The sequence below is a fragment of the Protopterus annectens genome, chromosome 6.part0 (assembly GCF_019279795.1).
Source record: "Protopterus annectens isolate FY-2018-M chromosome 6.part0, PAN1.0, whole genome shotgun sequence".
Lineage (NCBI taxonomy): Eukaryota > Metazoa > Chordata > Ceratodontiformes > Protopteridae > Protopterus > Protopterus annectens.
The window spans coordinates 627439124-627465511 of NC_056737.1; the positions used below are offsets into that span (position 1 = coordinate 627439124).

Below are 26388 nucleotides of genomic sequence, written 5' to 3' on the forward strand. Positions count from 1 at the left end.
CCAGTTTTCCATCTTGATTTGAAAACTGAGCTCATTGTCTACCTATGTATAGGCATTAGCAGGACTTACTGAACATTGCAGAGATGTATTTCTCATGATATTCCTGCAGTGTTTGAAGTTAAGTTTTAGTCTGGAAATGTATGAACTACAAAAATAAAAGTTATTACAGTTAGCGGGCCTATAAGTTAGCAGTTTAATTCTTTCACATAATGTGACTGCATACTGGTGTGATGTGCTTTAAATAATAGACACATTTCACATTTTACATAATAATTTTGTACTGTTTTGTAACAGTAAGTTTGTGAAGACTGTCTTCAGACAGGATTTAGGCTCCTTCAAAGACAAGAGTTGTTCATTAAGTTGAAATAACAGTAGAACAGAAGTACTGCACAGGTGTTTAAAATCTGCAGTATCTCATAAGCATTAAGCAAAAAATACTATCTGTACTGCTCGTTTCCTACCCTTTCCTATACTAGAATAGTCCAGATCCAAGATCTGCTGGTTTCAGGACTTTAGTCTGTTTGAATAGTCCAGACCTTGTTGTGGTAGTGGGAGGTCTTTCTGCATCAGTAAGAGTGGTAAACATTAGAGCAGCCTATCTGTCACAAGAGGAGTGGTCTCCAGCTCTGAAATTTACCTTATTGGCCGTTTTGGGCTAATTTCTATCCCTATCAAGTTTCTGAGTTAAAAACCTATGTTTGCGCGGGTTTGTGCTTGTTTTAGCTCGGCAGATCCTGATTGGTCATCCTGCAGACTACTACAGCACCAGAAATGAGGAGAGACTTTTTTGCTGATCTAAGTACCCTTCTGGCTTTCTGTTAACTGTTTTAGTTAATCTCACTTTTAAAAAGCAGTTTTTACTGTGGTTTTGTTGTATTTCTGTTGCACTGTACTGTTAAATCATTTTACTGTGTGTGCACTTGATTTATCTGTTTAAAACTTAAAATTTAAACTGCATTCAGTACTGTAGGCATCACACTCGTGTGACTGCCTTTTCTGTGCATTTATACTGTTGTAAATTGCTTTTTGCTGCCTAATTTCTTAAAAAAAATAAATAAAAATACTATCTGTACTACTAGTTTCCCACCCTTTCCTATACTAGAATAGTCCGGATCCTAGATCTGCTGTTTTTAGGACTTTAGTCTGTGTTTCTGAGTGGTCCAGACCTTGTTGTGGTAGTGGGAAGTCTTTCTGCTTATCAGTGAGAGTGGTAAGCATTAGAGCAGCCTGTCTATCTCAAGAGGAGTGATCTCCAACTCTGAAATTTACCTTATTGGCTGTTTTGGGCTACTTTCTATTCCTTTCAAGATTCTGAGTTAAAAACCCGTGCTTGCGTGAGTTTGCGCATTGCGCAGCACTGTTTAGCTAGGGTTAAACTATTCACGGCGCCATAAAGTCTGCTCTTCAGCTTTTCCCTTAGAACTAGTCAGTTTCTTAATCTTAGCACTTGAATCTGCTTTTCAGTGCTCACCACTGGTTCAGAACTGTTGTAAGCCCTAAATAAGCTACAAATTACTGAAGGACTCAACCTTTCGCATTACCTAGTGATTAACAGTTTTTGTACTTATCTTCCTCATGTTACTTCGAAGAAAAAGCTCTAGTTCTTACTTCCCTCACTTGCCTAGAGGAAAAAAGTGATTACCCAGGCATGTCCAAGGGACAACTCTCAGTGTTCTGTCCTGTCTACCTGATGAAACTGGGCATCTTGGGGAAATGTAGCAATTGCCTCATATACATTAACAACCCTCTCCTCCTACCACCCTACACTACAACCTGTGAGAGATGCATCTATCTAGACAAACTGGAGGCAAAGCTCTGTCAACCCAAGACTGAACTTGTCAGTCAGGAGGAGAAGGTAAACACTTGATCCACACCACACACATCACATAGTCCCACTATACCTACACCACCAAAACCCACACATAGATACACAAAAACATTCTCAGAGGCTCTCAATGAGAATCTGCCCAAACAGAGGCCTCCAAAGCAGAAATGCAAGCAACCTCCACACCTTGTCACAACCCACAAGACACACAACACACAGACTCAGTGTGCCACTCAAACACAGCCCATAAGGCAAAACAACGTACATAACACATTAGTTTTAGGTGACTCTATAGTCAGGCACACTCATGTTCCACTCACCAGAATAGAGAAGGAGAAGGTTACTGTCAGCTGCCTTTCAGGTGCCAGGATCCGCCAGATAATCCACGCACTTAGGTCACTCCACAACAAGTACAAATATGACTCAGTCATTGTCCATATTGGTGTGAATGACCTGAGATGTACCTCCCTGAACTACATGGAAAGAGACATAGAAGAGCTCTCTGATCTTGTAATCCAGGCAGGTATGACCCTAGCCCTGAGTAGCATCCTAACTTCGCCCAGAATGATACTGCAATACAAGGACAAAATGATTGACTTCAACAATTGGCTAAGCTTCTGGTGTCATTCTAAGGGGATCCAGTGTCTGTCTCCCTGGAACGACAAGGTCGACAGGCCACGATGCATTGCCAGAGATGGCCTGCACCTGTCACCCCTGGGATTCCGGATACTGGCTAAGACTTTTTTAGGCAAGGTTCAAATGATAAACCCACCATTGTAACAGATAAGGCAAGAAAAAACTGAGGGTATTGCTAGAAGTCTAAACCTCAAAATGCACTCACTTGAGGCACTCCGTAAAATGGAGAACATCAATATTTGTGCAGTGACTGAAACCTGGTTCAAGGCTCCAGGTAGCACCCCTGCATTACCAGGATATAACTCATGCCATACCTTTCGGCCATCAGACCAGGACTGGAACACCAAGGGCAGAGGTATGTCCATATTCATTAAGGATAACCACACCTCCAGGCTAGTTGCCCAACATAATGCATCAGAAATTATTCAAGTGCAACTAACTCTGGGCAAAACTGCTGTCCATATTGTAGCTTGCTACAGATCCCCCAGCATGCCCCAGGATTCTCACTCCTCTTTTCTTGATATACTATAAAATATTAGGGTTCAACCAAACACCCTAATAATGGGCGATTTCAACAACCCCACCATTAACTGGGAAAACTACTCATGTACCAACTCCTTCACTCAACGCTTTCTAGAATTCATAAACTCCAGTGCCCTGGATCAACTTATCCACACCCTCACCAGGGGCAATAATATCCTTGACCTAATCATTACCAACATGAGTGACCGGTGTACCACACTTGAAGACAACTTCTTGTTGGTCAGATCCGACCATAAGCTAAGCATCATAGATATCCATGTCCTGCCCCCACCCCCATTAAGAAAATCACTGTAAAAAAAATTTCCAAAGCCAACTTCATGCTTCTTAAGACAGAAGTGGCCAACTTCACGACACCCATGCAGATGGACAATACAGTTACGACTGTCGAATCTTATACAAACGCACTCTATAAGCACTTACATGAGTGCATGGATTGTGCTGTCACTAACAGAACCAAGACGCTATCCTCCAAAAAAAGGAAGCCAATCTGGTGGTCCCCTGCTATAAACAAACTCTACAACAGAAGGAAGAAACTGTTGCAAAAGAAAGTAAAATCCCATGAGTGGAGGAGCTCCCTGGTCAGCCTCGGTAAGAAGCTGAGATCCCTCATAAAATCCTTCAAAGCTAGTTACGAAAACAAGATTGCCACTGACTCTAAGGGCAACCACAAAGTATTGCATAGCTATATCAAGAATCTCAATGGCAACACCCAAATATGCTCTGAGTTACAAAACAATGGCACGAAAATTAAGGAACCAACTGATATCGCCAACATAGGTTCATAGGTAGGTACTAGGCTATCGGCCCAAGGGCCTACGTAAGCGTAGCCAACAAGGTTCCCTGGCTTACGCCACCCAAGAAAGTTATTTTCCTGTGCCACTGTCGAGCAGAGACACAGAAGTGATCCCCGGGATGTATTTCTTATTTCCCATCCACTCATCAAGAGTTTTCTTGAAGAGTGCTAATGAAGAACTTTGCTTGACATAGATGGGTAGCCTGCTCCAGAGTATGGAAAGCCTCTAGGACAGGAATCTATCCCTCCAGCATATCCTGATTATTGTGGTGACAAGGTTTAGGTCCCTAGAGCGTGTAGCTTGGAGGGATTGGGATTTCTTTAGGTGTAGCATGTCCAACAGCTCTGGGTTTGACATAGCTTTATATATTAGGCAGAGATCACCTCGGAGTAGGTGATATGCTACAGAGTAAAGCTGGAGTTTTTTGAGACGGTCAGTGTAGGGCATCTGTTTGAGGCCAGTAATCCTCTTTGTGAGGTACTTCTGTTGCCTTTCCAGCTGCTGCAGATGTCTTGTGAGGTACAAAGCGACGTTGTACTCTATAATGGGTCTGAGTGTCAAGTAGAGGGGAACTGTGACCTCTTTTTTTCCTGGATGAGAACCCTTTTATGATGTGTGCCACATAGAAGGGCTTCCTGACTACTGTGGCGAAGTGACTATCAAAGGACAGACTACTGTCCACGTGGGTCCCAAGGTCTCTTATCACACATTCGGTGTTAAGTAGACTGCTGTCTATGTAGTAGTTCATGGTACAGAATTTTTACCAAAGGGGATGACAATGCACTTTTTGGCATTGAGCTTGAGGCCATGGCTCTGACACTAGGCATCTGTCTCAGCGAGGCCCTTCTGTAGGATTTCCACATTATTTGGGGACTCGACTATGGCTCCTAGTTTGCAGTCATCTGCGAACTGCATTAGCCAGAGGCCTTCTGTGTTAGCCTGTACTTCAGAGAAGTAGATACCAAACAGGAGAGGTCCCAGGACTGAACCCTGTGGTACTCCACTTGTCACTGGTTTGAGGACAGATTTGGAGTGTGCAACTTTTACAGTGTGGTTCTGTCAGTGAGACAGTTGGCAGCCCATCTTGTGACGTAGGGATTTATACCTAGTTTAGTGAGTTTAGCTATAATTCCAGAATGGGGGATGGTGTCGAAAGCCTTGACGAGGTCAAGATAGGCTGTGTGAACCACCTTACCCTCATCTACGGCTTTGGTGACTGCCTCAAAGAAGGGTGTGGCCTAAGTCCAGTTTTAGCCACAACAAAAGGTGGCAACCCTAGTGTGGAAGGTGCCCTGAAGTTTTGGAAGCTGGCCGGCTGTTGTATCCTTGGAAGTATATAACTCATATAGCTAAGGCTACTGCAGCAGTGATCATTCGAACATCTACTCTTATGGGAAGTTTACTTACACAACTGTACTTTCTTCAGCATCCACTTTAATAAAGAATAAAATACTATCATAGTATGTTAATTTTAAAGATCTTGCATTGTTCTGGATCATGGTGGATACTTATTTTCGTAAATACTGAATAATTTAATCTTCTTGCAATCCACAGATTTCTCAAAAGTTTTCTCTAGCACCATTGTTTAAAAGCATCCATTTTCATGTGTATAACCATACTTGTAGACCAGCTCTCATAGCTATAAGTTATTACTAGAAAAAAAGCATAGCTTTGACTATATGGACTCTGTAGACAGTGTCTTTGCTCTTTAAAGTCTTCTCCAGATTTTCAATAACTTTCCTTCCAAAAGTTAATGGCTTTTAATTTCATGGCTGCAGTCATCATTTGCAGAGATCTTTGAGCCCAAGAAAACAAAATATTTTACTGCCTCCACTTCCTCTCCGTCTATTTTCAAAGAATTGATAGGACTAGATGACATAATTTGTGGAGTTTTTTGAAACTGAGCAAAAAGCTAGCTTTTGCACTTTCTACTTTCACCTTCATCCTAAAGTTATTCAGTTCTTCCTTAATTTCAGACATCAGAGTGGTAGCATATGAATAACACAGGTTGTTAATATTTCTCCCAATAATTTTGATTCCAGCATCTGATTCATTTAACAACATTTTGTATGATATATTCGATGTATAAAATTAATAAATATGGTGACAGTATACATCCTTGTCATATTTCTTTTCCAGTCCTGAACCAGTCAGTTGTTCCATATTCGGCTGTAACCGTTGCTTCTTGTTTTGCATACATATTACTCAGGGTGGAAACAGTGTGATTTGGTATCCCTATTTCTCTAGAACTGGCAGCAGTTTATTATGGTCAACACAGTCAAAAGTTTTAGAGCAAGTCAATAAAGCAGAAGAGAAACCTTTTTTGGAACTTCTTTCTTTCTCCATTATCCAGCAGAAGTGTGTATTTTGACTTCTTGTGGTCCGACCACTTCTAAAACAAACTTGCACATCTGACAATTCTCAGTCCATATATTGCTGGACTCTAGCTAGCAGAATCCTAGTATGTGAAACAACTGCAATTGTTTGGCAATTTGAATAGTGTTCTTTTTTGGGATTGGAATATGAAGTCACCCTTTCAGTCCAATGGCCATTGCCCTGTTTTCCAGATTTACTGGCAAATTCCATTCGGCTTTATAACACCAGTATTTTGCAGGATTTTAAACAATTCCGCTGGAATTACAACACCTGTAGCCTTGTTTTTAGCAAGGCTTTCTAGGGCACATTTAATTTCACTCTCCAGGATACTTGGCTTTAGATCTGGGATCACATTATTGTACGTTTCACAATGTTGGAGACCTCTCAATATTTTGTCTGCATACTCTTTCCATGTTTTCTTCTGCTACTTTTAGGTTCCTCACGTCTTTCTTTTTTTATCATGACTATTTTTACCTAGAAGTTTCCCTTAATATCCACAATCTTCTTGAAGAGAGCTCTTGCTTTTCCCATTCCATTTTCTTCTTCAGTTTCTTTGCAGTGCTCATTTAAATATGTCCCCTTATCTCTTCTTGCTATTCTCTGTAATTCTGCAGTGTTTGACATACTTCTCTTAGCTTCATTGTCTTTTGCTTTTCTCCTTTCTGTGATGACTTCTAAGGCCTCCACAGACAGCCATTTTATCTTCTTGATCTCCTTTCTGTTTAGGAGAGTTTGTTGCCATCTCCTGCACAGTAGTTCCTCAGGATTTGTATCCACTGTGTCTGGTCCCTTAAATCGGTTATTCATCTGCACTACATATTCATCTGGAATATGTATTATACTGCCATTGTGAAGGGGTTGTGTATTTCACTGAAGCTGCAAGCTAAACTGTATAAGGCCACCCAAAATGGGCGGGTCATGGTAGAGAATTCAGACCAAATATGGTCCACTGAATGAGGTAATGGTAATCCAGTCTGGTACAGTTGCCCAGAAAGTCTTATAGACAAAAGCCTCCAGAGACACGTGAAACTGACAATGGAAGATGAGATTGTCAAGTCTGAAGGTGTCCTGCACACTACTAGGTAAAAACCAAGAACAAATACAAGTAGTGCAAAATGTTATGAAAAATATTGACTAAAACTGAAAGGATATTCACCTGTTGAGGTGCTCAGAGACAAAAGGAAAGTCTGAGGTTGCAGAGAACTATACACCACACTGGTACATCGAACAGAAGAACTATGAACCAAGTTATAATTAATGTGGTTAAGGATGAGAATATGATAGTAATTACTGACTTCCTGGAAATTAGTGAACTAAAATGGACTTGAATGAGTAATCTTACATTAGATAATTATCAGATCCTCTACTGTAGACAAGAATGTTGCAGAAGAAAATACAGTTGTGCAAGTTAAAAGTAATTTTTAACTAGATCACTGTTGTAGTAGCCTAAGTTGTGTGGATTATAGCCTGCCAAGGATATAACAACTGGCCAGCATCCATAGCTTTAGGGCATCATCCATGTGCCCTAAGAACTGAAGGTCCCAAGGAGTGCCATATCAAGTCAATGGCTAGGGCGTCAAATCCACAGAGCTTTCCTGCCTCAGAGAAAGGAGGCTAGAGCCCTCAATTTTATGAATATGTAGGAACTAAGGTAAATAAAAATATCCACACCCTGACAATACTTTGACCCAAAGTAAACTCTCAAACCACTTTAGGCATAAAATAAGCATCTGTCCTCAAGGATATCCTATCTTTATGCAAAATGAGACAAAGCTGACTCACCACAACAGCTTGTAAGTCAGATACTCATCTTGAAGAGATCAGATCAATGTGTAGAACTTTTTCCAAGTTAAGAACTTCTGTTCATCCTTATGTGCTATTTCAAATAAAAAAAAAATGTAAGTTTCTCTAAAAGAAAACTGAGATCCCAAGAAGGAGCCACCTGTCTTCTAGGTGGAGGGATATGCGGAACCCCTTTCAAAAACTGTTTAACTTGACAGTGGGTAAAAAGGGCAGTAAAGCAGACATGACCAAGAGGTGAATGTTGATAGAAGAATAAGAAAATCCAAAAGCTCACGCAAGTATTGAAGAACTACAGACATCTGGTCTTTACAAGGGATTCTGTTTTTAGTTTGGCACCAGCTAGAACATTTTTCCACTCACCCATATATGATTTTCTAGTAGCAAGTTTCTTAGCCTCCATTAATACCTGATGCATGTCCTCAGAAAAAAAATGCTTAAATGGTATTGAAACTCAGTCATCCAGGTAGTCAGTTGAAGATGTTTCAGGTTGGGGTATAGCAAACAAGTCCTGCCTTGTGTGAGTAAGTCCAATCTGTCTGGAAACTTGACGTAATTGCCCTTGGCGATTTTCAAAAAAAGAGAGTTTGCCTGGACCAAAAGTCATCACAATTATCTTTGGCAAGTTCTTCTGAATCTTTTGAATGGCCCCAGAAATCATTGGAGAAGGTAGAAAGGCATACAGCAACATTCCTGTCAATGGGAATAGAAGGCACCTGTCTTCCAGGTCTGTTTGCAAGGAATTCTGAAACAGATTTTCTTTTAACAGTCAATTATGAATCAAAGCCAACAAATCTATATGAGGAGTTCCCCACAACTGGATTAATTCCTTGAAGACTTCCGGGTTAATTTCCCATTGATGAGGGTCTGCCCTGTTCCTTCTCAGCTTGTTTGCAATAATGTTTTGCTGGATGGAATACGGGTAGCCTGAAGGGAAAGACTGAGCTCAGTTGCTAGTTTTCAGGTTGTTATAACTAGTCGGGAAGGGGGTGTATGGTCTGCTTCCCCCTTTTTAGGTATCACATCACTGTGATTACTAGCAGCGTCCCTCAACTCTGATGATTTAGAAATTAGAGAGCATTTATTACTGTCATCATTTCATTGATATTTATGTGTTCTAGTATATCCTGTTTTTTTCCACAGGCTCTGAATGTTCACTCCTTTGGACACGGTACACCCAAGCAAAGTCTTGAGACATATATGCTTACAGACTGAGTAGGATCTGGAAAGGAGAAGGGGAGACCTGAGTTGAGAGATAACTGCTACACCCACCAAAGTAACTCCCTTTTGACAAACCCCAACACTGGAATCTGAAAAGAAAGTGGGTGCTGATGATGGGTCCATACAGATTTGAGAAACCACTGTATTTTTGTCATGTGAAGTCTGGCCAGAAGAAGCATGATAATTGTAGAGGCCATGAAACCCAGAATCCTGAGATATTCCCTAACTGAGGTCAGAGACGGCATGGAGAAATTCAGGAACTGTTCATTGTAAAAGTCTGCTTTGTCTTGAGGAATAAAAGCCCTCCTGAGGGATGCATTCAAAAGGCAGCCCAGAAACACTGTCCTGTGATAAGGAATGAGATAAGATTTCTGTAGGTTTACATTTAACCCTAGACTGAGAAGAAAGTCCTTTTAACCAGGCCAAGTATTCCTGACATTTTGAAAAAGAGGCTGCAGAAATAAGGCCCACATCTATATATGGAAATGTGAATGCAATACAACCTGAGAAGAGCTATTACCAGTATCAGACACTTTGTAAACACTCTTGGAGGTATAGACAGCCCAAAGCATAAGACATAACACTGGTATCTGTAAGTTAAACACAGAAAATCTTAAAAAATGTCTGAAGTATTTGAAGATTAAGATGTGATGATAAGTATCTGTTAAGTCTATTATTACCAAAAAACTGAGACACAGGAAGAGGGGATAACAGAAAAGCATCTTAAACTTCGGGACTTTGATGTAAAGGTTTACAAAAGAAATGTCTGGAATTTGCCTCCAAGTTCCTTCTTCACTAGAAAAATTATTGCGTAAAATCCTTTCCCTGTTTGTTATAGAGGAGCTGGTTTTATGACCCCGCCCAAACAGAGAATTTTTGTTTCAGGAGTGAGAAAGAAATCCCTTGAAAAGGAGGAAGGAACTTCCACTACCAAAGTATAATCTTTTTGAATAATTCTTAGAGCCCACTTGTCTGAGGTTATCTGATGTCACTGAGGAAAATGAAGCCTGCAACATATGGAAATATTTAACGGGTTTCCAGGGTGGATAGGGGGAAACACCTGAGGGGCATATAGTCCATCTGCATTTTTAAACTGTCCATGGCACTGGGAGGCTTCTCTCTTTTTTTGAGCCTTCTTTCCATTGCTTTTTAAATTTCTGGTTGTCTGAACCTTGCTGAGGCTCCTCTTTTTTGCTCCCTGTAAAAGGATCCTGAAGTGGAGGAAGAGATCATATTTAACTTTGGAAAGGAGAGTTGAAAATCTGCACGGCCTTTTGAATTAGCTTGCCTCTTTCATCAAATCTTTTAAGCACCTCAGCCAAAGAGGACAAACGGTGCTTCTCTAAGGGAGAATTCTTGTAAATTCTGTGAATGTAACCAAGCAAACCTTAATGTTAAGTTGTCTATCTCGCCTTCATTCTTGCTGGAGACTCGGCCACTCTAAAAGCTCGAGAGCTAGTTCCACTGGCTCGAGGCTCCCCTTTTATCCCACAATGCTAGGTGGTAATACCTCAGATCTCATTTGCCGCTACAGCGATCGAGGTGCATTGTTCCAACCGGCTTCAGGTTAGTTTGTTTCGAGCAATCTAAAACTTATTTAAAACCCCTTTAACTTAGTTTTTCCTTATATTTACCTTTGCACCTGCAGGACTCTTGTGCTGTTTGCCATGGCTTCAGCCCTAGAGTCCTGCAGGAAAGAAAAAATAAGCCTATTTTACGAGGCTTATTGAAGCCTGAGGGTCCCCCGACTCTATCTTCAGGCAAACCCTCGAAGCCTACCAGGTCATCGGCTCCAGCTTCTGAGTCGTCACCTGGGGCTTCGAAGTCTGTTCCAACATCGGCTCCGGCCGGAGCCGATGGGGCTCGAACACGTATTTCTTCTGTTTCCTCGGCTCCGGCCGGAGCCGAGGTGTTAGACATCACTGAGTCGGCTCCGATAAGGTTATCGGAACCGACAACTAGGAAAAGGTCTAGGTCACCGTCTATTGGCTCCGTTCATTCGGCTCCAGCATCTCCCTTGCTGTCTGAATGGAGCCATAGGTCTCACTCCTCTATGTCATCGAGACTTTCAGATCATGACCTTCAGAGGGTGGTGAGTCGACTTCTTAAGTCCGAGGCACTGGCCCAGATGCTTCAGAGCCCGACTCATCAGTCGATGGTTAACCCTATTACTCAAAATGTTCTTCCTCCGACTCCTTTGAGTTCGGAGCCGGGGCGTTTTAGACCCGAGACTGTGGCGGCGTCGGAGCCGATACAGTTTTCTTCGGCACCGTCGCCTGCTCCGATTTCTTCGTTGGAGGAATCTCGGCGCCGGACTTCCCTCGTCTGCTCCGAGGGGGTGAGTGGCATCGGACCCTTGTCCGACCCCACTCTTCCTCTCGGTGCTTCGGCGTTGGTGAGTTCGGCTCCGACATCGGCCTCGGAGCCATCACTGTCGGTGCCGGGGGAGGTTTTCAGCTTTTCGGAGCGGAAACCTCTGGCTCTGCCTGACAGGGGTGCCTTCGAGGTCATGCGGAGTGTGTTAGAACCTGGTTCAACTCCACAGTCGGCTCCGTCCGCCCCTCCCTCCACAGTGCCTCAGGTAATTTCTGCTCACTCCCTCATCCCGGATCGCAGAGAGCCAGCTCCTCAAGAGCCCCCAGTGGGGATCTCCTCCTCTTCCGAGGCCTCTCCTGAACTGGCAGGAGAGCCCCCTAGGAAGAGAAAGTGCAAGAGGAAGCACATTGACTCACCTGAGTCTGTCACCTCTGACACGGATTTAGAGGATTCTGAAGGTTCCCCCCGTTCCCCCTCTGAAGATGTCTCCTTTGCAGACATCCTGGAGATCTTAAAACAGAGGGGGAATTGGCCAGCCCTCAACCCTTCAGAGGATGAATCTGTGTATCTTGAGGCGTTCGGCTCTCGCCCTTCCACCTCCTGGGTGTCCCCTCCCTTTGACCCCCCTCATGCATGTGTAGCAAAAAAGGCCTGGACGGCTCCTGACTCTGTGGACCCCACCCCCAGGAGACCTTCAAAGTGTATTACGTCCCCAGCAGACAAACAATTTTTGACCAAAGGAGTCTCTGTGGATGCTATGGTGGTGGCTGCTGCCACCAAGAAGGAACTAGCTGATCCTTCAGTGCCCGTCCATCCTCCTAACAAGGAATCTAGGACTATGGACAGGTACGGGAAGCGGATGTTCTCGTCAGCGACCTTTTCTATGCGTTCGCTGAACTACCTCTGTCATTTCACTCGTCTTCAGAGAGACTTGATCAAGGAAGCGAGTGAGATGTTAAAGGATCCAACAGCTGCGGGTTTTCAGGATAAGATGAACTCTCAGCTGGCTACCCTCAATTCGATAGCTAACTCCTCCATGCGCCTCCTTTCATATGCGGCTGATGGAGCGAGCAGAGCCACAGGTACAGGTGTGGCCTTACGCCGGCATGCCTGGATGCAGCTATGCAATTTTGCGGACCCTTTCAAGATGTCTTTCACTAACTCCCCGTTTGATGGATCGTCCCTCTTTGGTCCTCAAGTGAAAGAAACCCTGACAAGGTGCGAGACTGATGGCAAAACTCTCTCTGCCGTGAGAGTCCGTTTTTCTACTCCTTCTAGGCCTTACCCCAAGGGCCAGAAGGGGGGAAAGATGTGGTTCCGCAAACAATCTCAAGGAGCTTTGCCTGACGCACAGAGTCGGTTCCCCTCTAGAGGCAGAGGGGGGAACAATAATGGTAGACGCCGCCCTAGAGGCAGGGGGGGGTCCGCAGAATCAGGGCAGTCGAGAAACCTTTTATGACAAGCCCTTTCAGCATCCCTGAGGTGTTGCCCGACTGTCCACCTTCGGAGGCAGTCGGGGGAAGATTATCACTGTACCCAGAAGCCTGGCAATCCCTAACTCAAGTCAAGTGGGTACAGTCTATCATTTCCGAAGGCTATTCGATCCCATTCTTTCACATTCCAAAACAATCCCTTCCAGACGTTCGACCCACTCAAAGGGAGCAAGCAGCGTTAGAAATATCAAAGTTGCTTGCAAAAAGAGCCATTCAATCAGTTCCAGCAGACCAGCAAGGATCCGGAATCTACTCCAAATTCTTTTTGGTTCCAAAGAAAACAGGGGACTGGAGACCCATTTTGGATCTCAGCAACTTGAACAAGTCCGTCAAGAAAACAAAATTTCGGATGGTCACGCTGCAGTCTATCCTACCCCTATTGGGGAAGGACAACTGGATGTGCTCTATAGACCTCCAGGATGCATACTACCATATAAAAATGAACAGACGCTCCAGGAGATTTCTCCGCTTCAGGCTGGGAACCAGTCATTTTCAATTCAGAGCCCTGCCCTTTGGACTCACCACAGCCCCCCGGGTGTTTACCAAATGCATGGCAGTGGTCGCCTCTCATCTGAGACGTCAAGGATTCCAGGTGTTTCCATACTTAGACGACTGGCTCCTTACAGCCCCCACCAAGCATCTTCTGCTACTTGCCAGGGACTACACTTTTCACACGTCGAAAGCTAGGTATCTCAATAAATTGCGAAAAGTCTGTTTTGTCGCCTTGTCGTGCTATTACCTTCATAGGCGCAAATCTAGACACAGTCAGCATGTCAGCCAGACTCACAGACCAGAGGATAGCAGACATACACAAACAAGTCTCTCTTCTCCTCCACAGCAACAAAATCAAAGCCCGACTGGCCCTGAAGGTACTGGGGATAATGGCGGCTGCTATCCCTCTTCTTCCATTAGCCAGATTACACATGAGAATCTTACAATGGATGCTCTTCACACAATGGTCATACCAACAACTTCCGATGTCCCACTCCATTGTGATAACTCAATCATGCAGGAATCACCTTTCTTGGTGGATTACATCCCCCCAGCTCTTCCTAGGAAGACCCTTTGTTCCTCCCCCTCCGGTTGCTACTCTGACAACGGACGCCTCCCTGATCGGGTGGGGGGGCATTATCAGGGCAGGACGGTCTAGGGCACATGGCAACCTTACGAACGCCACTTGCATATAAATGTTCTAGAGATGAGAGCAGTGCTTTTAGCATTGCAGGCCCTTCAAGACTCTCTTCCGATAGGAACGATAGCAATTCAGACAGACAACATGTCTGTAGTGTGGTACATCAACAAACAAGGCAGAACCAGATCCTACCCCCTATGTCGAGAGGCACTCAGACTGTGGCAATGGGCGATTTCTTCTCAGCGGTTTCTGATAGCAACGCACATTCCCGGGAAGTCCAATGTCATTGCGGACAAATTGAGCAGAGCTATTCTCATGCCTCACGAGTGGTCTCTGAAAAATTCAGTGTTGGAGAAAGTTTTTCTAAAGTGGGGCCGGCCTTGCTGCGACCTTTTTGCTACTCCCCAAAACAGCAAGTGCGAAAATTATTTCACTCTCTTTCCCCAACCAGGCCATCCCAGCAGAGACGCTGTAGTCCAAGATTGGCCCCGGGGACTTCTGTATGCCTTTCCTCCCTTCCCACTGATTTCTCAATTGATACAGAAAGCCATCGCTCAGAAAGCTTCCATGATCCTCATTGCTCCATACTGGCCTCGACAGGTTTGGTTCCCATTTCTACACCGTTTTCTGTTGGAGCAACCCTGGCATCTGGACCCAGTTCCAGATCTTTTGACCCATCAGTCGGGTCAGTTACATCGCTCCCTCCCCTCTCTGAACCTCACTGCATGGTTCCTCCAATGCCAACCCTAGCCAGGCTTCCTCTAATACCTCACTCAGTTCGAGATATTTTAATAGCTTCTCATAAAACCTCCACTCGGAAGATGTATCTTAGTAAGTGGAAACGTTTTTCCTATTGGGCGCAGGGAAGGGACATAGACCCGTTCACTGCTTCTATTCAATCAGTCCTTGATTTCTTAGCCGAACTTTTCCACTCAGGTTCGTCTCCTTCTACACTTAAGGTCCAACTGGCAGCCATATCTAACTTTCATGTTGGAATCTCAGAGTCTGCCATCATGTCTCACAAACTTTGCAAAGCCTTTTTGAAAGGAGTTTTTCTCCTCAAGCCTCCTATTAGAAATCCTCCTCCTTCTTGGGACCTTAACTTGGTTCTGACATCTTTGATTCTTCCCCCTTTTGAACCTGCGGCTTCGTGTTCAATGAAATTGCTATCCTGGAAAACACTCTTTTTGGTAGCCGTTACTTCTGCTAGAAGAGTCTCTGAACTTCATGCACTCCGTAGTCGATCCCCTTACCTTTTGTTTCATAAGGATAGGGTATCCTTATGTACCAACCCATCCTTCTTACCTAAAGTAGCCTCTCCGGCAAACCTAAGTCAAACCATTGACCTTCCTGTGTTCTTTTCTAACTATTCCAACAGGTCAGAACAAAAATTACATTGGTTAGATGTTCATCGACAATTAAGGTATTACTTAGACAGGACCAAACAAGTTAGAAAGTCTGATCAGCTATTTGTTTCTTATGCAGAAGGCAGAAAGGGCCTTCCAGTTTCGAAAGTAACTCTCTCCATATGGCTTACTACTTTGATTTCTTTTGTATATGAGATCAGGCATCAACAGTTACCAAACAAACCTAGGGCTCATTCAACTAGAGATTTGGCTACATCCATAGCTTTCCAAGACAGGCTGCCTATTGACTCGATTTGTGCTGCAGCTACTTGGGCTTCTCCCCATACTTTCATTTCTCACTATAAGTTGGACTTAGCTTCTGGACACAGAGCCAACTTTGGTTCCACTGTACTCAAGAGTCTGTTCCGATAGGCCACCCGGGACAAGGTGCTAGGGATGCGGTCCCATCCAGCAAGAATGAAGGCGAGATAGACAACTTAACATATAGAAGTTATGTACCTACCATAACGTTCCATGTTAGTTGTCTTCTTCTCGCCATCTTTCTTGCGTCCCACCTTCCTTCCCCCTAGCCTGGACAGACCTAGAGGAGTTTGATTGTGACCTTTTTTTCCTACCACCTCTATTTGTATATATATATATATGTATATATATATATATATATATATATATATACTGTAATATATATATATTCCCTCGTCAGGTTTTAGGTCACCTTCTTTCTGTCACTCTATAGAGGTGGGTTACCCTTTTTCCAGTTTCTGGATTTTTCCTAGCTGGGCTTAGCTTACAAACGAGATCTGAGGTATTACCGCCTAGCATTGTGGGATAAAAGAGGATCCTCGAGCCGGTGGAACTAGCTCTCGAGCTTTTAGAGTGGCCGAGTCGGAGCCGAGGTTCGGCTCCAAACCCATCCAGCAAGAAAGAAGGCGAGAAGAAGACAACTAACATGGAACGTTATGGTAGGTACATAACTTCTATTTATTGGTCACTAGTAGCCACTCTGTATTTGGCATCAGCATAGTAATAAGAACAGTTTGCTTACCTGAGAAATAGAACTTATTAAAGACTTCAGAGATGCTTTAATCTCTGAAGAAGGGATGTTAGCAGTTAATTTTCTCATATTTTCAAAAGAAGCAAGTAGGTATTTTGACATATGATCCAATAATTCAGAATTCTGAAGGCTAAATTAGAAGAAGAACCCAGTTTCTTCTCAAATCTATCAAGATCTGTTCTTTACTGTCAGAAGATAATAGGGTTAGCATTTGCAAGATGCTTGGCAACACAAGGTTTTGCCAAAGAAATAACTGCAGGGTTTGATTTGGAATTAAAAAATAGATGTGTGGGTCTGAGGGACCTAACAAAATCTATCATACTTTTAGGGTTAGGAGATTGACTGTCATGCATGCAACATGCTGTCAAGAAAACATCTTCTAAAGTTGGTAGTACAGGAGAAACAGCAGCAGGCTTGGGAAAATCCAGAAATCCAGCTGTGATAAATAATAATATAATTGCTGTGATACTGGAATGTCACATTGAAACAATTTTTTTCATTCTGGCTATAGTTTCAGAAAAGAATAACTTCTGATGGGGGGGGGGGAGGTCTGAAGAAAGAAAGATTTTTTTTTTTCTTTTAAAACTCAGTGATGAATCAGAAGGTTAAAGAATTAAAGGCTTGAAATAAGCCTTTGGAAAGCCCAGCCTGGCCTCTCTATCCATAAGGTATATGCCTAACATTCTGCTTTCTTGTTCTAGGATACCCGTTAACAAATGACAAACACAGGGATGGGGATCTTCACCAGGAATCAGAAACTCTGTCAGCATAGCAGTAAAGATCATTCACTCCCTCCTCTAAGATTGAGAACTGTGCTCTCCCTTTCCTGATGAGGATAGCCCAAAAGCTGCAGAGGACATGGCTAACTCCCAGTCCTTAACAGCCTCTTCAGGAGCAATGCCAGTGGGACTGACAGAAAACAATGAACAGTCCAAGCTACCTATTTGGCCACAGCAAAGTCAGTCAGCAGCAGCTAAGGCAGTGAGGAAGCCGACCTGACTACAGAAGATTCTCATGAAACCACTAACTTTATATGGCTGTCCTCAAGCTTCAGCAGTTCGGGCATGGAATGTGCCTTGAAGATTTGGATGTAGTCCAATTGTCATATCATGGGCAGGATATAACCCATACAGCTTATGCTATTGCAACAGAGATCTAATAATGAACATGTGGAGAAACCAGGGTGTCAAAAGCAGTGCACTGTTACAACTCCAAAAAAAAAAAAAAAAGAACGACAGAATGATCTGCATCAAACTCCAAGGCAAGCCATTAAACATTGCAGCGATACATGTTTATTCTCCATATAAAAATGCTAAAGTGGTGAAAATGCACTAGTTTTATGAGAATCTGCAGCACCTTCCAAAAATAAAAAGATACTACATTCAGCATAGGTAATTGGAATGCTAAAGTTAATAGTCAAAGTGCTAAAGTTAATAGTCAAAGTGCAAGTGAACTAACAGGCAAGTTTGGCCTGGAAATATTAAATGAATTGGGTTACAGAATAATAAAATTCTGCTTAGATAATTCACTGGTCATAGCAAACAGACTAAGAGACACATTTACACATGGATATTACCAAATAGCTGCTACAAAACTCAGACTGACTTTATACTTTGCTGTCAGAGATGTAAAAACTTTATACTAGTCAGCAAAAATTACCTGGATCTGACTATAGCTTTGACAATTAGTTTCTTATCACAAGGTTTAGAATTAAATTAAAGAAAATATTATCAATAGTAACATGCATGACTGTTAAAAAGCAGGTAATAAAAACAATGGACGGAAATAAAACACTATGTTTGTCTTTTAGGCTTTTTTCAGGTTAGGGGTCGCCACAGCGGAACTCCAGTCCGCTAATGATTGGCAGTAGATTTTTATGGGGCCGAGTTGCCAGCCCGACGCCCAACCTTCAGAGAAGGCACTATGAAATAACTTTATTATCCAAATTTTTGTATTGCTATATATATATATATATATATATATATATATGTTCATTAATTTCCAATTGTGAGTTAATTTATTTGCCTTTGGTTACCAGGAAAGTCAAAACAAAAACCCTTTCCATCAGAGGCCCAGGGAAAAAAGCTCTACATTGCGTACTGTTGCACTGGTAGTTAGCATGAGCAAACTGTAAACATGTACTATGTAATACTGAGGTACTTACAATTTAAGTACACTGTATAGTATTTACAGAATGTTAAGGTCACACATTTACAAAGCATTAATACAGTTTATGTACTTAAATACACTGAACTTTTGGTACACAGAAAGCAGGTGAGGTATAGGCATATTTTATCCAAGCAGTTATACTTGAGAGCTGTCAATAAGAGATGAAGCATGAGGATTTTTTATGACCAATTTGATTTGGCTATATGAGGAATACGCTTAGTAATGGCATTAGTACGACAGCTGAACTGTATTAACAGGTACGATTTCAGTGAGATTTCACTTATAAATGTGATAACATTAGAATAAGAAGGACTTAGTAATGGGGTTGTTGCACATGTAAGTTTGTTTTGTTCACATGTATGTTTTCAATGAGATTTTAAAATGTAGATGAGATGCAATATTTCTGATATTTGTTGGGGTAGATGTCACTTGTCTAGTCAGGATAAAGCAGACAAACATTTGTGGGTTCTATTCAAGTGGTTTTATTACACACAAACACATCAGAAATGAGGCTTTGTAACTTAAACTTATAAACAGGCTATCACACACATACATGTTAGGCTGTTCTCAAAATGGCACTGCTGCATATATGTGCTCAGTATTTATATGCACGTGCTACATCTGGAAATGCTTCTTAAAGGTACATACGCATGCTCTGATCTACAGTAGAGTTCCTCATTTTAGCAATATATACAGAGTATATGCAGTCACCATTATGATTTTTAGACTTTTGAGAATGCACTAAGTGTTGATTGATTGAATGCTGTTCTGTGTGAGGTATGTACTAGTTTAATTACTGGCTGATGGCAAGACATCTGTCGGCTACAGTGTCTGTTTTGGAAGTCTTAATCTGAGTAAAGGCGAATAGAGAAGGTAGTTCCAGCTAGTTAAGGGACTGAAGCACAAGACAATAGTGTGTTTGGTTAGTGTGGTTACTTGTAAACTTTGCAATCTTATTATATAATTATTCCTGTCTGTCTAGCTGAGAGAACTGTGTATTGTTCAAAACAGACGAGTAATTTAGGAGACTAGGGAGTAGACAGGTGTGAGCTATGGTCTTATGTGCATGTTCTGAAAGAAACAGTTTGACATTTTAAAGAAGACCTAGCTTACAGCTTTTTATGACTGCATATTGGATGTGCTTATCATATCTTTAACTATGGTCAGTTATTATTCCCAATTGTTTTGTGTTTTGCACTAGCTCAATTCTGTTATTATTACTGAATGGTAGTGTTTTTAAATCACAGTAATTTGATTGCTGTTCTGGTGGTGAAAATACTATTAATTTATTTGGATTTTGTAGTAGTTTAGATTGACTTGGGGACTGTAGGTATACCAAAGATGGCTGGAATAAAAGTGTAGTCTATGTACAAAAAATCAAATGCAGATTTATCTATAAGCTCTTACATAAGATGATCTCCTAAGATAAAATCTATCTTGGCATATGCAACATTGATCTCACACTTAGAAACAGTTACATACTTGTCTGGGTCATTTAACAAGTTAATGTGTGCTTCATAGTCCACATTGTCCATAATAACAATACCCTCTCCCTTATCTGCTTTCATAATTCTGAGGAGTTTGTTTTTAAACACCTCTTCTAATAGATTTTTCTCATTATCATCTAAATTATTATAATCATGTTGTTTACATTTGTTCAAATCCCTCAGATCTTTTTTCAACCATCTTCTCAAAAATCAGACCATATTGAGACAAATGCTCTTTATTTAATACTAAATTATGTGAGTCTAGCTCTTTTAGATGATTTGTTTTGGAACAAATGCAATTAAACATTAGGAGAGGACCTTGGAAAACCAAGATTGAAAACAGAGAGCTGTAGTGGCAGCTCAAAACAGACACCGGGTCCCTCTCCAGGCTTGAATAATATCTCCATAATTAGCATGTTGAATTTAAGGGCAAGTAGGCTATAATATTTCTAATTCCAGGTATATGACACTTTTGTAGGTATGTTTACTTAGAATATTATCCATAGTAGTATTTTAACATTTAAATATTTGGGATACAGTAATTCTATCACCATTGAAGTGAACTTTTTTCTGATTTTTTTTTATTTATTTTCATTTGGAATGAATGTGGTTTGTCAGTCAGTTGGTGTGTTATGACACGTGCACTGTTACTGGATTTAATTTTTGTTCTGATGAACTGCTATCTGGTAAAGATGAAACAATTATTTGGTACAAATAAAATACTTAGCCCTTTGTTTATTTTGTGCTCTGTCCCCCTCAACACGGATATTTTTTCTTTTCTGCTTTTTGACTGCCATTTTTGGTTTTAGTCTTTAGTTTTAGCTTATCATTATCATCTGTCATCTTTCACCACGTTTCCTGAGCTGCTCTGTATTACATAGCATCATGTAGAATGCACAGCCTTATCTCAGAACAATATATAAAAGATTTTTTTTGTTTTGGTCTTGCCTCCACTGACCTCATGCTAGAGGCATGAAGGCCCATTGCTCATTAAAACGAATTCACTGTCCTGTAAAGGGCTATTTGGCCCGCTGTGGGAGGAGGCTTTTTTTGTTTTCTATGCCAACTCTTCTCCACTAAATCAGAAGTTATTTGCCTGCAGCAGACTAAGTAAAGGTCAGGCATGTATGTCAATTCAGGCACCTCCTCCCTTATGGTATCCAGTCTTACTATTCATTACAGAGAGGCTTATAGTCACCATCAAAGACGCCAACACTTAATGTCTCTCCACATCCAGTCCCACCCCAAGGTACACAGTGAAGCGCTCTGATATTTGCTACTTCCTATCCCAACAGGATCTTCTAGAGCACATACAGTTATCTTAACAAGGGACACTGGTAGTTTGAGCAGATGCATTGATCCAGCACCACTGGACTAGTTAAGATAAAATTTTAAGATGTCAGAGATTGTCTTGAAATAGTTGAATGTGTAGTAGAGCTCTGCATGTAGTTTAGTCTCCAAAGACTGAAGATTTGTAAGTGATGCTGTAATATCAGTAAGATGCATTGCTTATCTGTATTGAAAGAGCAACTGAAACAAAAGTGATACTACACGCAAAGCAGTAGAAGGTATTTATAAGTGGTCAGGGAGTCTGAGTACTGATTTTCAAAAATCAAGAGCATTTCTACTAGGAACTGAGTAAAACTGGTCACTCGTTTCTATACCTGAAGTCTAAGTGCACCAATACCACCTCCCTAATCCTGTTAAGTTATATCTCTTCACAAGAACCATAGTATATTGTTAGTCCTACCCACTGTCTGTAAAACGGTGTAAAGATTTGAGGTCCTTCATATATAATGGTGTAAAGGTCTCTTGGTTAATGGTAACTATCTACTGATGTAGTTCACCTCTGTCTCATGGTTCCCCCAACAAGATCTTTGTATCATTTTTATATATTTTACTGTAGCTTGTAATAGCCATAGAACCTTTCCCTTAATATGCACCATTACCTGCAAAGTGATTTGAGTAGTACTGTTTTTAAGCTAATCTCTGCAGTATACTGTTGACCAGTTATGCTATTTTATTGACTGCCATTAATATTTTGCTTTCGGGATTGTTGTCTACATATTTTATTATATTGAACAGTGAGATAAATGCATTTCATTTGTCATAAAAGATCTTTAAACCATCAGCTTAAATAAGTAGAAATTATCATATTGTGCTATGTAGTACTGATAATGCAGTATGTGTTATGTGATGGGGAAGATGAATGAAAAAGTGTAAGGAGTAAGTGTCATGTGATCATTTGTATGAATATTTTGTAAAAAGTTTCTTTTTATTTTTAGAAATAGATGAACAATTCACTACACACTTGAAAGTATTAATTCCTTGGATCCTTGGTCCAGAAAGTCTGGATGTCAAAGAAATTAATGGAAATAAAATTACATGCCGAGGCCTTGTTGAATACTTTAAGGTAATACATTTCATTTAACAGGGATACATATTTTTTATGCAAGTCTACTGAATGATGGGATCATGCTTGATAGATTTCATAAATTAACATCTCTATTTTACTTTTTTTTTATATCACATGAGTTTACCTATTAAAAAGTCTGATAACCAGTGGAGAAACTAGCCTTCATATTAGGATGTATTATCTTACATTATATTTCTTGGCATCATTTTCAAATGGGTTATGTGCTGCTGAACATAACTGCCGAACGGTATGTACAGATAACACCTGGGAAATAATGTATTTTTTGTTTACAGTGTGTGTGGCAGTCACCGTATGATAACTTACAGAAAGTGCTCATCAGTGGATTGCTGCAGTCAGTTTTATCAAATGCAAAACATAATTGTTGCTAAAGTAGTACTTGCAGTGTGTACAGGTACTCTGTGACTTTCTTCAAATGATATGGAACATTGATTCAACATCCGAATGCTGACCTGTAAAATCTCTCAAGGTCAGGAGCCAAAATATGTAAAGATATTCTGGGACTATGTCACTCTTTCTAATTCTTCAGTTCACGAGTTTCTTTGCTTTGGTAGTTCCAGTAACTCAGTTGTAATAGGCCAAGAAAATATCAGTAACATCCTGGAATTCAGTCCTTTACAGGACAGGAGATACCTTTGTTATTATAACCCAAGCAAGCCCAAAAATGTTCTTTGCCACTTGAAATACTAGTCTGTATTGTTCAACCTTATTCTGCAATGTGCATATCTATTTTGCAGTAGTGGTAATACTATTTTTTCAGTGTATCATTGTTTAAGCTATCCATGCTTTTTAACTATTCATTTCACTACAAATAATTTTGACAAGTGTTACCATTAAGAAGAATGTGTGCACATGTTTCAAGAGATACAGGCTGGGCTTATATAGTATATCAGTTTTTACATAAGTGTTGCAGGTCTTAACTTAAACATACTTCTATGCATAAGGAACCAGAACTTCATTGATTAAATCAGATCAAAGGCAATGCAGATGATGATCAACTTTACATACTGTAAACTTTGTACCTAGACATGTTGCAGCATGCCTTACAATAGGAAATATCCTGCTGAGGATAACTGTATATCTGGTCAGCATCCCAAAGCCTTGGGCTCTTCCAAGTGCTGTACATCAGACATATTGCCCTACAACTGAGGTGTAAGGTACATAAGGGAAATACGAGTGTGAAATTCTCAGAACGTCTTTACTTCCAGTCCAAACACGGTGTTTTGAATTCAGTTTGTAAATCATTTGTCTCATGCTGTTATTCGAGCTTAGGGCAGGTAAGTACCCCATTGGGGACGCTTTCTTTTTTTCATTGCTTGTTTTACTGAAGGTACAAGTCATTCAGAAAGGGGAAATTTTAATATGGGAGACAGATTCCCCATAAGGATAGACAAAAGAATATTCTTTTTTGTTTCATTGCAGATCACAACCACAAACTGTGTAATACTTACCAGCATTTGTTCCTAAGACCCTATGCAGCCATGTTTCTTCCCTTTTTATTTAGAAATTAGCAGTTGAAGTTACTTACTCAATGGAGAATGGTTTTTGAATCTGCCAACCAGGATTTCCAGCCACCTTTGAAAATGAAGTTACTACCCGAGACTTCTGCTGTCCAGCCTCTGCCAGACGTCTCTGCAGAATAAGATAAAAAGCTTGAGGACCATCTTGTTCTGCTGCCTGCTCCTTTGTCATGACCCCATTGGAGGCCAACACAAGGAATGCCGTTTGCATGTCCTCTGGCTGAGCTGACATCTATTGCAGATGAGAACTGGGAACAAAGACTGGTAATTTCTGAAGAGCCTAGGGGGATTCTACAGATCCTTGAAAGGGAAGACTTACCAGGTTCATTTATAGAAGTAAGGCAGGTTTCAGAATCTCTAAGGTTTGATGGAGTTGATATGACTGTAACGAAAAAGCAAAAAACAAGGCATGTGTCTCCTGTTGCTAAACACCCCTAAAAAGTGGCAAGATTCGCACAAGGTCTTTTTAAAGTCCTTATAGCTTCGAACCCTCCTTAGGATTTGTCAGTCTGCTCTCCTGTAGGTTTTTCTGGTATCTCTGGACCTGAAGGATGCCTGTCTACAAATTCCTATACACCCTGTGTTCTGAAAGTATTTACATTTATGTGTCTCTACCTTACATTATCAGTTCTCTGCTTTGCATTTTGTTCTTTCTACAGCATCAAGGGTTTTTACAAAATGTCTAGACCCAGTCATAGCCTTTTGTAGGCTCCATGGTGTTCAGATGTTTCCTATCTGAGTGACCTTCTGCCCCAGATTCTTCTTCAGGACCTAGAATTCATAGTGTGGGATTCAATCTCATTCACAAGAAGTCAATTCTGACTCTTTCTCAGGACCAAACTTTCTTGGGGTGCAGGATTCTGACCCTTACTATGATGGCTTTTCTTCCCTTTGACAGCTTTCTTTCAGTCTCTTCTTTCTTTACAAGAGTTCTCAGCAAAAGAGTTTCTAATAGCCCTGGAGTTCATGGCTTCCATGGTTCCTTTTGCTGGACTTCATATGAGGACGTTCCAGTGGTATCTGAAGACAATTTGGCTGCAGCACTGTCACCCTCTGGACTTTCCCATTCCTCTGTTGCATTTCCTAAAGAAGGAATTTCTATAGTGGATCTCAGAGATATCTCAGAATGCAGGTGTTTCCTTTCAGGTACTCTCTCACTCAAGAGATGCTTCCAAATGCTTCAGACCTACCCTGGGGAGCCTGTTCTGACTACATCAGGATCCAGGGGCTGGTCACCACAGGAGGTAACAGTATAAACATCAAGGAAATTAAAGCTCTTATTTTGGCACTTCAAGATCTTTGTTACCTTTGGATTCCAGGTCCACTCAGGGTTTTCACAGACAACATTGTCATGTGATGCATCAACAAACAGCAAGGAACAAAGCCTTATTGTCTTTGCAAAATAGCCATCTAAGCATGGGATTTTGCCATCCGCCATCAGTTGATTCTTCAGCGACCTATATTCCATCAGAACACAATGTTGTGGCAGACAACTTGAGCAGATCCAGGGCAAATCCTCATGATTGGATGCTTCACAGGGAAGGTTTCCAGGACATTTACCATTGGTGGGGGTACTCCTTAGATAGATCTTTTTGCCTGCCCTCAGAAGACTTCCCATGTTCTGTTCCAGATTGCCAAGTCCTCTGACTTTGAAATAGTATGTCATGTCTTTTTCTTTGAAAGGGATGTTCCAGTATGCATGCCCCACCTCTTCCTCTGGTGCTAAAGGTCCTACAGAAGATTGGCCCAAAATCTTGCTTGTGACTCCCTTTTGCCCCAGACAGCATTGCTTTCCCCTTCTTTTTAACTGGCCAGGGGCAGTCATCACAACTTACCCCACAGGATGGATCTACTCATGCAGGCCAATGGCTGTGTAATATATCCTCATCTTCTCCTCCTAGATTTGATTTACAGAGTGACAGGGTTTTTATTCTTTTAAGGGACCAGTTTTCTGACAATGTGCTAAAGGTTTTGCAAGAGAACAGAAAACCCTGTTTTAGAAAAGCTTAATTTGTGAAGTGGAAAAAATATCTTGTTGGTGTCAAAGTAACGAACAGGACCCTCTTTTAGTGGGTATTTCTACTGTTCTTTCTTATTTGTGTGAATTCAGGTCTAGCATTCTCTTCTGTTAAGGCTCATTTGTCAACCAGTTCTTCATGTCTGCATCTGGAACCACCATTTTCCTCTAGATGTGAGGTTAAACAGTTAAAAACTGGCATCCTTC

At 41.3% G+C, this 26388-nt stretch overlaps 1 protein-coding gene across 2 annotated transcripts in view; it reads left to right on the forward strand.

The window, feature by feature from the left end:
• ATL1 (atlastin GTPase 1) overlaps positions 1-26388 on the forward strand; it is a 903853-nt gene that overhangs the window by 676512 nt on the left and 200953 nt on the right. For both annotated transcript variants that reach the window (XM_044074302.1, XM_044074301.1), the window contains exon 9: positions 22496-22623. In XM_044074302.1, the coding sequence (XP_043930237.1) occupies positions 22496-22623 (128 nt within the window). The remainder of the gene's footprint in view (positions 1-22495; positions 22624-26388) is intronic.